The sequence below is a fragment of the Papilio polytes genome, unplaced genomic scaffold (assembly GCF_000836215.1).
Source record: "Papilio polytes unplaced genomic scaffold, Ppol_1.0 DF823177.1, whole genome shotgun sequence".
NCBI lineage: Eukaryota > Metazoa > Arthropoda > Insecta > Lepidoptera > Papilionidae > Papilio > Papilio polytes.
This window is the reverse complement of record NW_013526027.1, coordinates 1,423,477-1,436,123: the sequence shown is the minus strand read 5'-3', so window position 1 is coordinate 1,436,123 and position 12,647 is coordinate 1,423,477. Positions and strand designations below refer to the sequence as shown.

At 31.3% G+C, this 12,647-nt stretch overlaps 2 protein-coding genes across 4 annotated transcripts; one reads left to right on the top strand and one right to left on the bottom strand.

The window, feature by feature from the left end:
• Window positions 1–4,488: 4,488 nt before the first annotated feature.
• On the top strand, window positions 4,489–6,457 carry LOC106105130. Its single transcript, XM_013285360.1, has 4 exons — window positions 4,489–4,709; window positions 4,792–4,938; window positions 5,265–5,483; window positions 5,924–6,457. Exons 1-4 carry the CDS (start codon window positions 4,673–4,675, stop codon window positions 6,031–6,033), a joined length of 513 nt encoding a protein of 170 aa, XP_013140814.1. The 5' UTR covers window positions 4,489–4,672; the 3' UTR covers window positions 6,034–6,457.
• Window positions 6,458–10,730: 4,273 nt separating this feature from the next.
• Window positions 10,731–12,388, bottom strand: LOC106105108. 3 transcript variants are annotated; one of them, XM_013285339.1, is made up of 3 exons: window positions 11,831–11,915; window positions 11,478–11,625; window positions 10,731–11,067 (listed from the first exon to the last, which is right to left on the bottom strand). In XM_013285339.1, exons 2-3 carry the CDS (start codon window positions 11,612–11,614, stop codon window positions 10,866–10,868), a joined length of 339 nt encoding a protein of 112 aa, XP_013140793.1. In that variant the 5' UTR covers window positions 11,615–11,625; window positions 11,831–11,915; the 3' UTR covers window positions 10,731–10,865. The 3 variants fall into 3 exon arrangements, with proteins under 3 accessions (XP_013140793.1, XP_013140792.1, XP_013140791.1); XM_013285338.1 differs by having other exon boundaries at window positions 11,788–11,882; XM_013285337.1 differs by lacking the exon at window positions 11,831–11,915 and adding an exon at window positions 12,224–12,388 and having other exon boundaries at window positions 10,733–11,067.
• Window positions 12,389–12,647: the final 259 nt, after the last annotated feature.

Sequence of the window (12,647 nt, the reverse complement as noted above, 5' to 3'; positions counted from 1 at the left end):
AAACTCATAATATTGCCAAATTAAATCGTTAAGTTACCTTCATAATTTACTATAAGAAATTAAGACTAAGTGTCTCCCTTAGTGTCTAATTACATTCTATTTTTGACCGACTCAATTCGTACGAAGGAGGTACTCAATTCGTCTGTATGTTTTTTTTTCATTTTCTACATTTAAATTTGCTCTATTATGCATTACATTTCTTTATTTTTATTATAATCAACTTTTCCAATTGTGGCTTATAATGCTCTTTCGACTGTACGTAATAGTAGTTTCTCTATGAACCATATTAAATCTAGAATCCCCGCTGGGACAAGCCTGTGCTTACGTCACTGTTAATTACGTTACTCCTTAAGTCATTAAAATATTATAATAAAGCAATTATGATATAATTATGCTGCCGTTGTGTTAACGTATAAATAATTTAGAAGCTAAATTTTAGTCAGTGATACGAAATGCGTGGGTCATATGTGACAATATAGCCAAGTTAAAAAAAATATTAAAACCAGTGCAAGAAAAAAGGCTTTTATGCTTTATTTTCATTACATCAGAAGAGATTAAGGTAAGTGGATGATTGTTTTTAATTTCCTGTTCCGGGTTGTCCGTTCTTTTGCGCTTTTGTAAAAATAACACATGTAAAGGAATTAAATACGATTAAGATTATGTGGATTTTTTTTTAATCCTGACCGTTAAGAAGCAATCTGCATATTACATTGTTTGTACCATACATTGACAAAAATATAAATTACTAGCTTTCGCCCGCGACTCCGTCTGCGTGGAATTAAAAAACAAAAAAAATGAGTAGCCTATGTGTTTTTCCAGACTATCCTCTACATCTATACCAAATTTCATCGAAATCCGTTCAGCTGTTTAGGCTACAAACTCGAACAAACATCCATCTATACATCTAAACTTTTGCATTTATAATGTTAGTATGATTAGTATGAAGAATGATTTTCATCTTCTTATTACTTCTACATCTTTTGCGCGGGAATATAATTTTCCCAGGGTTTATCGGCATCAAAAGATCTGAGTTCAACCCATAGTAATTGAAATAACAATTAAAATGTCATTAGTAGTACTAATGGTGATTATTATAAACGATACAACAGAAATTACAAGTAGAATGAGGAAGAAATAATTTTACAGAGCAAAATAATATTTTTTTTTCAGAAAAGAATGATTTCCTTGTATCTAGTCTTTTCAATCATGGTTGCTGGGTGTTTAAGTCAGAGACCATCTTACGCTGGGACCAGACCAATCGGATACCCGGCTGTTGAGGTAACTACAGAAGCACTTACAAGCGTTGGTTTGGACTCAAAGTAAGTGGGAACTTTTAAAGACTTAAATACACACAATCTCACTAGTATCATAAATGCGAAAGTTTATTTGGATGAATGGATGTTTGTTAGAGTTTGTAGCCTAAACGACTGAATGGACCTCAATTAAATTTGGCGTAAAGGTACTGGCTACTCACTTTTGTTTTTGTAACCCCGCGCGGACAGAGTCACGGGCGAATGCTAGTTAGTATTTTTATAAATCATTGATCAAGTTGTTCTATCTTTATATGAATCTTTTCTGTTTTCCACATTTTTCAATTAATTTGAAAAAAATTAAGCTACCAAAATAAAGATATCGTTTTCATCACTACTAATGTTTAGTGAAAAAGACTTTTAAACAATATTAACAAATTTCAATTTACTTGTACACAAGATTGAAGAAGTATTTTACACCATTTAAATAATTATTTATTATTAATTTTAGGTTAGGATCTGGTATAACAGCGACAATAACAACGGAAAGACTACCTCTTGAAGCTTTGGGAGACAGAAGGCTGGTCGAAACTCTTCTCAAACAGCCTTTAGATAAACAGCCTTTCTGGTTAATCAATTGGAAGAAATTAGAAGAGAACAGAACTAAACCGAAGACCTATCCACTCAAACAAAATTCATACCTTCATCATATAGCCACATCTTTTCTTCAACCTGTACAGTTTCCTTATCTACAAAGATTTGTATGAAATCTACCATATTATTTTTGTTATAAATAAATTAACCTTGTAAGTAAAATAAATTAATTTTTATATAGGTAGTTAATTTTTGGTTTTCGCACAGTTTTTAAGGGTAAATAACACGTAAAAGTTATATAATCATTTTTGTTAAATCAAATCAAGTTTTCAAACGACACTCTTGAACGAGGAGATACCTAAAAATAATTCTGTTACCATAAATTTGGGTTATATCAAATAGGAAACTACGAATTAAAAACAAAAAGAAGTAAAATGTCACTTTTCTATTCTATTGCAACTATTCAAAACATCCATTGTATCGCAAAAAAGTAAAAATGATAAGTATGACCATAGATAATAAATACTATACTAGTATAACAAACTAAATTTTGTGTTAATGTAATTTTAGATTGCACAAAAGAGTACAATCTTGCGGCAGGCTATTGTTGGCACACGGCGCTTCTTGAATATGTATCAACTATCTCTTAGAGTGGATCTCTGGATTTTTATAGTTCAGGCCTCAGTGGATTTAACGTTACCAACGCCTATAAAAGTTTCTTTAGAAATTCCATTAAAATATATTCTTTAGATGTGAAAATATGCTTTAAAGATTCACTAAGTTTTGGATTAAATCTAATTAAGATTACGTGATTAAAAATTAATGCTGTACATTACGAAAAAAAAACTGTTTATCAAATAGTTCATTTGTTTTGTGTTTGATTGATTAGTTTTCATTTTTCTACGCTTACGTCTACAAATTCGCCTGTTCTATCAATACGTTATATCTGTACGTAGAACATAAAGTTTGTGACCCAAATAACCACACATGTAAGGAGTAAAAAATAACTGTTTTTGAATTTTTTTGTTGCATTCCGACAGTTTATACGCTACTGAATAAGTACGCACCGGGAGGAATTTCAATTTATTTCTCGTTTAAATTCCCAGCGAGTTCCCAGGGCGGTGACATTTCACCTCCTACCTCTAACCAATCATTTATTTAAACCTATATTTACAATTCGCGATTCCACAATCCATCCAATATCCAATTTGGAGTTGTATTTATTTATTGCACAAACTCATTAACAATTGTTTACACAGATGATTTCAGTCAATTTATTTCACTGGAAATAAATCAATATTTCATTGCAAAAAAGCCTAGTTTCTTTACATTTCAGCGACTTTTTCTTAAGATAGTTAACGACTGTAGTACACTTCATCTTACTAGTTCAGCAATTGTCACTTTGATCAAAGTTTTTGCGTAGACTTTCCTAACACCGCAATTATTTATAACAAAAGTACGACAACTCCAATTAAGTATTTAGAAAAGGAGAAAGAGTCAGTTAAATCTAATAAGATTTTCAATACCATATGCTTAAGGAAACCTAAAGGTGGAAACCATTACAAACTCCATAAGCAAAAGTCGTGGGTTACTGCTAATGTTTCAAATAACACTAGACCAACATTATCCAGTTCTTTTTATTTCCGTTACGAAAAGATTACATTTACGTGAGAAACTAACCTATCTCTATTCGATTTTACATGACATTTAACACCTCGCTTTGATAAATCAAATTCTCCTCGAAGAGTTACACCGAAATGTCATGACACTGGATTACGTGCTGGGAATTTCAACGAGCTCCGAATTGAAATTCCACTTGGTGCGTACCCATTTCATTAACTCTGTGTATATTGATGGAAAAAAACAATTTTTATACATCTATATTAAATAATCAACTGCCTTCAAATTCTACTGTTAATCTTCGATGCATCATTATAAAAATTCCCTTCTTCTTCTGTATCCACTACGACATCTTCTACAAAAAAGACAAGCATCGATCTTTTATGAAAATAAGACAGCAACATTCTGAGCTTCTAAGATATTCAAAAGTTAAAATAATTGTTTAAAACAAAAAAGAAACATTATTTTTATTCAAGCATTCCCAACTCTATAAAACTTTAAGTTCTATTATAAGAGTCTTTACAACTAAAGTTGTGACTTGATTTACATAACATTAACCATGGAATAAACGCATGTGGACATAATATATGAACGCTTGCTAGAAGATGTGTCTTAACATGTGCAGTCTAGTGTTACTCTCATGAGAATTTCGCGACAAACTTTAACCTTCGCATTTGCACACGGCTCGAGAAGACTTGTGGAAACAACTATTTATACATTATTCAACTTATTTTAGAATATGTCTGCAATGTGATAAGATTTTTTTGCTTTAAAGTAATATTTGGATTCAGTCTTGGTTGATTCTGTATGATTTGCTTTTACTTGTATATAGTATTTATTGAAATTGGCTTAGCAGTTTTTGAGTTATTTCACTAGATACAAAAATCCAAAAATGCACATCTTTCTTCTTTACAATGTTATTAGTATAGGTATATTTATTACTTTGGTAAACTTTATTTTTGGTCAGTCTATGCAAGGCAACATTTAAATTGAAAAATATGGATTGTCAAAATATAGTATGGAAATCAGATTAGCAAATATTGTCATAAGAATTCATCAAACGATGATTCCAAAAACCAATTACAGCATTAATTGTGTTTATGAATTGGAAAATTGTCCGGATTGCGATAAGGAAATCTCAAATTTAATTGAATCGATCTAAGGAAAGTACCAGAAGATTACATTTGAGAGTTTACATTTCATTTACGATGAATTACTTGACAGTAATTCTTGTCATCATAAAATGTAAGTTTTAAAAACCTTACTTTTTGGATCATAGTTGTATAAAATGGAAAGTTAACAATAAAAATGGCTTGGATTATTTCAGGTATCACATTTATCACCTGTCTCAAATGTAACATAAAATGCCCAAATGAAGACAGATTTGAATGCGGCTTGGATATGAAAAATTCTGCTTACAAATTGTTTACTAACGCATGCTCTATGAAGGCTTATGCGCGCTGTACTGGGAGCGGTAATTATATATTTATTTGTCTAATATTTTCAACAAGCATCAAGTTATTTAAAAAAAACAATAGAGGTGTGCCAGAAGGAATTGTATTATATTGGCCTGTTCTTATATTTGTGTTACGAATCTGAATATTGACCATGGCAATATTTCTTGCCCTAGAACCTATTTCCACGTAGCCGCTAACGGCGCAACTGTCATTACAGCAGTCGCAGTCGCTCCAGTCGAAATATGCAACAATGAATAGCGCTTTCAAACGGACAGTCGCGCAGTTAACAGTGAAGTGGAGACAGGCACTTAGACAATCTTATTAAAATTATCTTTGTTCACAGAATACATTCCCGTACCATTAAGTTCTTGTATGAGGAAACATAATAGACAAATTATAAGAAAAATGTATAAAAGCATATATGGTGATAGTTGTCCTACATTTTGTCCTGAATATTACCGTCCTGTTTGTGGTGTATCACAACTGAGGGATTACGAATATAAAACATTTAGAAACGGTTGTTACTTCGATTTGGTGAATTGTAGAGGCATTGAAGATTATTGTAAGTATCATATAATTCTTTTATTTTCAATTAAAGCGTGCGAACATCTGAAACTAAACTATCGCACAACTGTTTAGTCTAGCTTTGATTCCTATGAACTTAAATGAAGATGAGAACAATCGATTTTTTAGTTGTGTAAATAAACTGTCGAATGGGTTGCGAAACAATTGACAATCTCACAATAGTTTTGTTATAGTTTAGTCAGCAGTGTGCACCCGCTCATAGGGGTTATGCACTTATGCAGGTCCGGGGTTCGAATTCTACCATGTACTAAAATGTTTTTGATTCGAATTTTAAATGTGTAGTTGATTGAAGCTCTTTTTCAATCAATTAGTTTACTACAAAATTCTGAGTCGTCACGAGTCAAATTTAATATTTATTTTGAAAAGTCGCATTTAGAAGTTGGATGATATTTACTAATTTTACATTTATTTTTACAGCATATCAAGAAGTATCTTTGAAATTCTGTCAAAATCATTATATGAAAAATATATTCTCGGAGCAACTGATTACAAATAACATGAAGAAGTACAAGGAATTTTTGTCGTGAACACGATTTGAAATAAAATAGGCAAAAACAACGATGCTTTAGTTTACATTACTTCTATTTATATTGATGTCACCGACCGATCATGAATTTCGCTATTTTTTAAGTTCCCTGAGCGATAAGAAAGAACTTGGAAAATCTGATACAGGACATTAAGAAAGATACAAAATAAAAAAGTTATGTTTATTGACAATTTAAAATTGTCTAGACAAATTACGACCGGACGGCATTGGAGATAGAATATGCAACATTGCACACAAGCTTCCCTTACACTATTAGTATTCCTTCAACAAAGTAGTTAATAGCTTCTTGCAACTTCCATGCTCAATCAAGCTTAACCACAGAGCGGTCCAAACTATAAAGTTTAGCGCTAATTACCTGTTCCGATACTGTAGTCTTAGTTCCTCTGCCATTATTTTATGTTACGTATAAAATTATGGTATATCGTATGTTCTCAGTCATAATTATATTCTATAAGAAAATTTACATACTGTCAAACAGAAAATTATGCGATATCCCATACTTTAGTACAGAATTAATAATAAAATTCAATTAGAACGTGGCAATGAAATACAAATTCAAATCTAATATGATTGATTAAAGAGGCAGCCATATTGCTTTCGTCAAATCATCCATTTTTTTTTCCACTGCCTGGTAATCTATTGCTTCATTTTATCACAATCTCGGTACCGTTACAAACAAAATAAAATTACATAAATTGTATTACATTTACATAATTTCTAAATAAAGTAGATTGAGAGCAGCGAAACAATACTAAACGAAATTACCGATTTGATTACTTCGACATTTGCCGAGTTTTAATATATTTTTTTAGTTAATAGCTAATACACTATAAAGTGTTATAATTCACAACCAGCCGGTAACATTTTCACAATATTTATAATGTCTAAAGACAAGTGTTACAAAATACATTTTAAAAGTGCATTCAAGAGAAGTGAAGGAAATAAGCTTTTAGAAAATCACCTAAGAACGTTGGATCTCATTTCCTTCTTGAATGGCAATTTATATTATATTTAAGACCATCTTCGAAGAAACTGCGTCTAATAATGCATTTTTGTATTACTGCAAGCAGACTATATATATTTTACTGTCTTAAAGGCAAACAACATATCATCAATTCCTTCGATAAATCTCTGTTCACGCCCTTTGCCCTCTTTTTCAAAATTCTATTCCATGTTTGTGGAAATAAATAATATACTTTGTTTGATTTGAAATTCCAAAGCAAAGTATATTGACGTAAATTTACTTATCTAAACAAGACAATACAGGTTCGTATTAACAAAAAAACTCGTAAAACGAAGGCGCACATAAAAACAAATTAACTGTGCGAATGATTCGAGCCCTAAACTGTAATCGTGACTTCGGGTCATCCATTATCAAGGTTTACGATTTTGTTAGCTCACCATAAGTTTACCTTAAACACGGTAGTTAAAAATAAACGAAATGGAAGTGTCTTTTCAAATTAGTAATAAAGGAACAGCGTAAAAATCTAGTAAGTAGGAAGAGCGTCGGTGGCTCAGGGGTTTAAGCGCTTGACTTGTAATCTAAAGGTTTTGGGTTCTAATCCCCCCAAAATTTGAATTTCATATGTACATAATTTTCTTAACGTTCTTACAGTGAAGGTAAACATTGTGATAAAATTCGCAGTGGGCCAGGGTGTTTGACTATGGTTTAGTCACCCTGATAGACTCCGAGCCGCAGTTAGGACTTCAAAAATATTATATTTTCCGGTCAAAATTCTCACATTTTTGTTTTAGAGAGGAATAAAAATAATAAAATTTACCATTGACTGTGCTCGGCCTTTTGTAAATGGGAGCTGAAATTGCATTGCATCAATAACATTGGCAGATCTGAAGGAAAATGCTCGGGTATACTAAATTTATATTTTACTTGATGGATCACTGACTTTATATTTTCATTGTAAGTTTCAATACTTTAGTTAAAAATTATAAATATTTGAAATAATACACCAACATAGTTGAAAAGTAATTAATTTTTAGTTTTGTTATAAAAAGTAACATTAAATATATCGCGTTTTATTAACGGTTTAGTGAAAAAATAAAATGAATTTGTAAAATATGTAAGAGTCCTTTTATTGTGTATATCAAAAGCAATTAAACGAAAGTTGAAAACATTCTTTCGTCAAAGCCTTAATTTAACTTTTGAGATAATATTTCAAAACTTTGCTTTATTGAAAGACAAAACTAAGCAAATGTTTTAAGTTTGACGAGTTTTGAGAAAGTAAGCTAACAAACTTAACATCAAGTGTCGAACTAATTGTTTAAAATTATCTCTATTCAGTATTTAATTTGACAAACAGCATTAAGCATATTACAATTAAAAAAAAGCTAAAAGAATAATCTAAAGGAAAGTTTAGATGGATGTTTGTTAGAATTTGTAGCTTAAACGTTTCAACGGATCTCGATGAAATTTGGCATATATGAGGCAGTTCCACTACAGCTACTTTACACCTTCGTTTTTTTTTTTTTAAATATATGATAATAATTAATAATTACCAAATCTTTTTGAAAATTACCTGTCATACTTATTTAGCTTTTACTATGCTTGGGTTTTTTACCATGCACTAACAGGCTTATCTAATTCATTGTCTTAAGCGCCACTTTCAGCGCCCTGTGCGGCTGCTTACCGCAGCCTAATCCCGCACGGTTACCTCACCTTTTACGTTAAAATTTTAGTTCGACCCCTGAATTTACTTTGGATCCCAAAGGAGAGAAGTTATTATGGACCGAAAATTTCTGACTCGGCGCTTAAATTGGCATTTTTTTAGATAAATAACATACTTAAGAAAGTGTCCCTTTACAAAAACACTGGATTAGCATACTGATTAACATATTGCTTAAGCCGTTATTTGGGTAAAAACACAAGACTTTATTAAGGTCCTTTCACTTTTTTCGTGGACGTTATCATACAATTTCACATAAACCTTTAAAAGATATTAAGGGGAACATTATCTAGAAGTAAAGCTGCACAAGCACTTTCGCAAATTATACCTATCTATTAGACATGAAAGCTATTACCAAGTCAATGGGACGTTATAATATCAAAACGATTATACGAAAACGATCAAGCCCAACATTAGTCCCTTTTCCTTCCCACCCTTTTTCTTATAAGATAAGGATGGGAAGGGAACGTGGATCTGATGCCGGAGGAGACTCATAGAAAGGAGAAGTATCCTCTTCATGTACGTTTCCTCCAACGTCGATTAAGGGTAGGCAACGCGACCTATTGCAAATGTCTATAGGCAGCTGTCGCTTCGTCATTCTGGAATTTTGCCACCTTAAGATAAAAAAAGCGATTCGAAATGTGAAAAAGTGTATTGTATTTCGGAATCCACTTTTTTTTCTATTTTTCAACTACTAAGTTATATTTTCCACTAATTAAATAAATAATAAATAAATTTTAAATGCCAGACTGTTCATCATCATCAGTATCATTACAAACTTTTAGACATGTCATAATGGTTTCCATACAATCATAAAAATTAAAACCTAACAAAAATATTACCCTACTTTAAATTGGGCAACAGTTATTAGTTATTAGATATTTTTAACTCCCGGAAGATAAAACTTTAAACACAATTTTATTCAAACATCACAATAAATTAAAAAAATGAATTAATTATTTCATATTTGACATTTTTACCCACTTTGTAGATTGTTTGGATTTTATTGTGGCATTACAGGCATCTGTCTAGACAATTCGAGTTAAATACTTGTATAAAATGAGAGTCCTATCTTTAAGTTGCCAGTTAAACAATATTTCGCATTTTGTAGCATCGTTTAACTGAATCTGTTGTTTGAACAATTTCATTGAGATGTTATTGATATATTTAGAAATATTAGATAAAATATATATAAGCTAATTACTATTTACTAGCTGTTGCTCGCGAATTCGTCCACGCGAAACTAAATTATGTAGCCTATCTTATTCAGCGATAACTTATCTTTTTAATGGTGAAAGAACTTTTGAAATCAGACCAGTAGTTTTTTAGGTAAATCCAAAAATACAAATCATTTTTTCTATATACTGCTAATAGTAGTTTAGATTGAGTAATATTTTATGTTTACTTTTACAATAAGATTTAGTGATTATTATTTCCGTAGAGTCCTATCGAACTTATAATTCCCGTCAATTATTTAATGACAACTCATCATCCACTTGCCCTTATCCCTTATGGAGGGTCGGCACAGTATGTGCTGCTCTTCCATACATCTCTATCAGCCGTCATATCTGAATCCACTCCTTTCTTAAGCATATCTTCCTTCACACAATCCATCCATACTTTCTTCGGTCTTCCTTATTATTTAATGACAACTATCTTATATTATTCCCAGTTTTTTTTTTTCATTTATTCTGGATTAAGGATTAGGTCCAACATATTTTCACCATTACAATCGTAATGTTTCTTCTATAGAAATTAGAACATAAGCTGGGATATAAAAATATTTATTTTTATTTGAGCACGTTAACTAATTATTTTTGAATAGAATAAAGATGCATGGTGAGGCGTGGCAAGGATATTTTTATACTTGACTTGTACTAAGGACAACAAAGAAAACGTTAGGAATTAAATCATAATGGATTTTTTAATATTTATTATTACTCATATCTATAATTTTACATGATTTTTTATTTAATAAAAATAAAACACATTATATAAAAAAATAGAAGACCACCGGCTGCAGAATCCGATGACTCAAGCAACCAGTGGTCAGGCCAGCAGAGACAATATATGTTCATTATATTTATATATGAACAATAAACTTCTAATTTACTTTAATTAAAAGTTTGCCTTAATTTTGGTTTATAGGTTGGTTGAATGGACTTTGTCGCTGTTCGTAAGTCTGAGGTGTTCTCCTGTTCGCTTCTAAAGCTCTCCAGTTAATGAACCAGAATGGTTGTTTGTCTAAAGGCAGCCTGCTTATGCGCATCACCAGGTCTCTGTCATTTAACGCATCAAGAGGTAGTATTTGAAGTCGCTCATCGTCACCGAATCTGTAATAAGAGATCGATTAGGCAACACATCTGAAATTGTCTATGGCCAGTGGTGGGATTCAAGTGACCGCTTAATCGTTTGCCATCTTAATATAAAAAAATCAATATCTTAATAAAATACAGTTCTGTAATAGTTAGAATTCTCCTCAAAGTCTCATTCATACAAACGTTTTTCTAACGCGCGTTAAAAAAGTTTTACTAGAATAAATGGATTTTCAAGCAGTTTTGGAAATTTATATCGCAGTGGTGCTTTTCGAGTACTGTGCGAAAGGAACAAGTGTGATTTTAAAACGTTCGTAGGAGCAAGTGCGTTAAAAAACGCCAACTACAATATTTTCCAGTACAAGTATCACTAGTGAAAAGTCTAAGTGACTTCAAATATTGTAATATAGTAACTTGTATTTACATACCTGTTTCCTAGTAAACCAGAAGAAGGAGTAGTTTCGACTGCTGGGTATCCTATCGGTCTGTTTCCAGCGTAAGATGGTCTTTGACTCAGGCAGCCGATAATAAGAAGAGAGAATGCTATGTAATGTACTATTGACATTTTGAGGTTATCTGTAAATTTATAAATAGGTATTTCAGACACACACATTCTAACATTTCGTCTGTGTCTACTTTTTACGAATTTAATAAAGCATTATATATGTTATTCTTTTATTAATGGATACAATTAAAACACGCTTGATAAAATAATGTTAAATTAAAAATACATTAAACCTTTAAAATTGTTTAGAAAGAGTAATTAAATAAAAATACAGACATTTCTGTATTCAACGTAGCGAAATTAAACACCAACAATTATGTTAAAACAGAAGAACAGTATACGGTTATCTTATTCAGTTGTTATTTCAAAGCACATTAAGATTATTGCGTTGAAAGGTTATCAAATAATAAGAATAATTTAAGTGATGCAGAACGCCTTTTTATAAACAAATGGCAAACTAGTTAACTGCTATCTGAATTCGCGGAAATAGCCAAAATAACATCTGCCCAAAGATATGTACAATTGCATGCGTTACCTATGTACTTTTAATTGACGGGCACACTTTACACATAAAACTCTGATCTTCACATCCTTTCCTTATAAAAAAGGAATAGAAGGGGCTAAAATAATGGGTCTAATAAATGCGAATTTTACATTTCTTTCACTTACCTTTATGAAGTTGTTTTACCACTTATTATTTCTACTTGAAGTCGCTTGTTACTTTCACAGATATTTGCTTTATAAAGTTGAAACGGCAAATGTAAATATTTATAAACGACTGATTACTTGGAAACTAAATTTATCATGATAACAGATGTACTGTGGTAAACAAACTAAGGCAAACGTCCAATCACTTCATATTATAAACCATTAATTTGAATAAATAAGAACGAGATAGCCTATTATAAAGTTTCTGTGAGGAAAGGAAACAACGTTTTACATATGATAAGATGTTAATTTTACGCTTTTATGTGATTTTACTCGGGTTTTACCAACGGGGAGTATCACAAACAGGTTATATCTCCTTTTTTTTCAATGAAGACGTAAAATGCATCTATGACGCTTACAAAACAAGTTTGCACAACTGGATAAC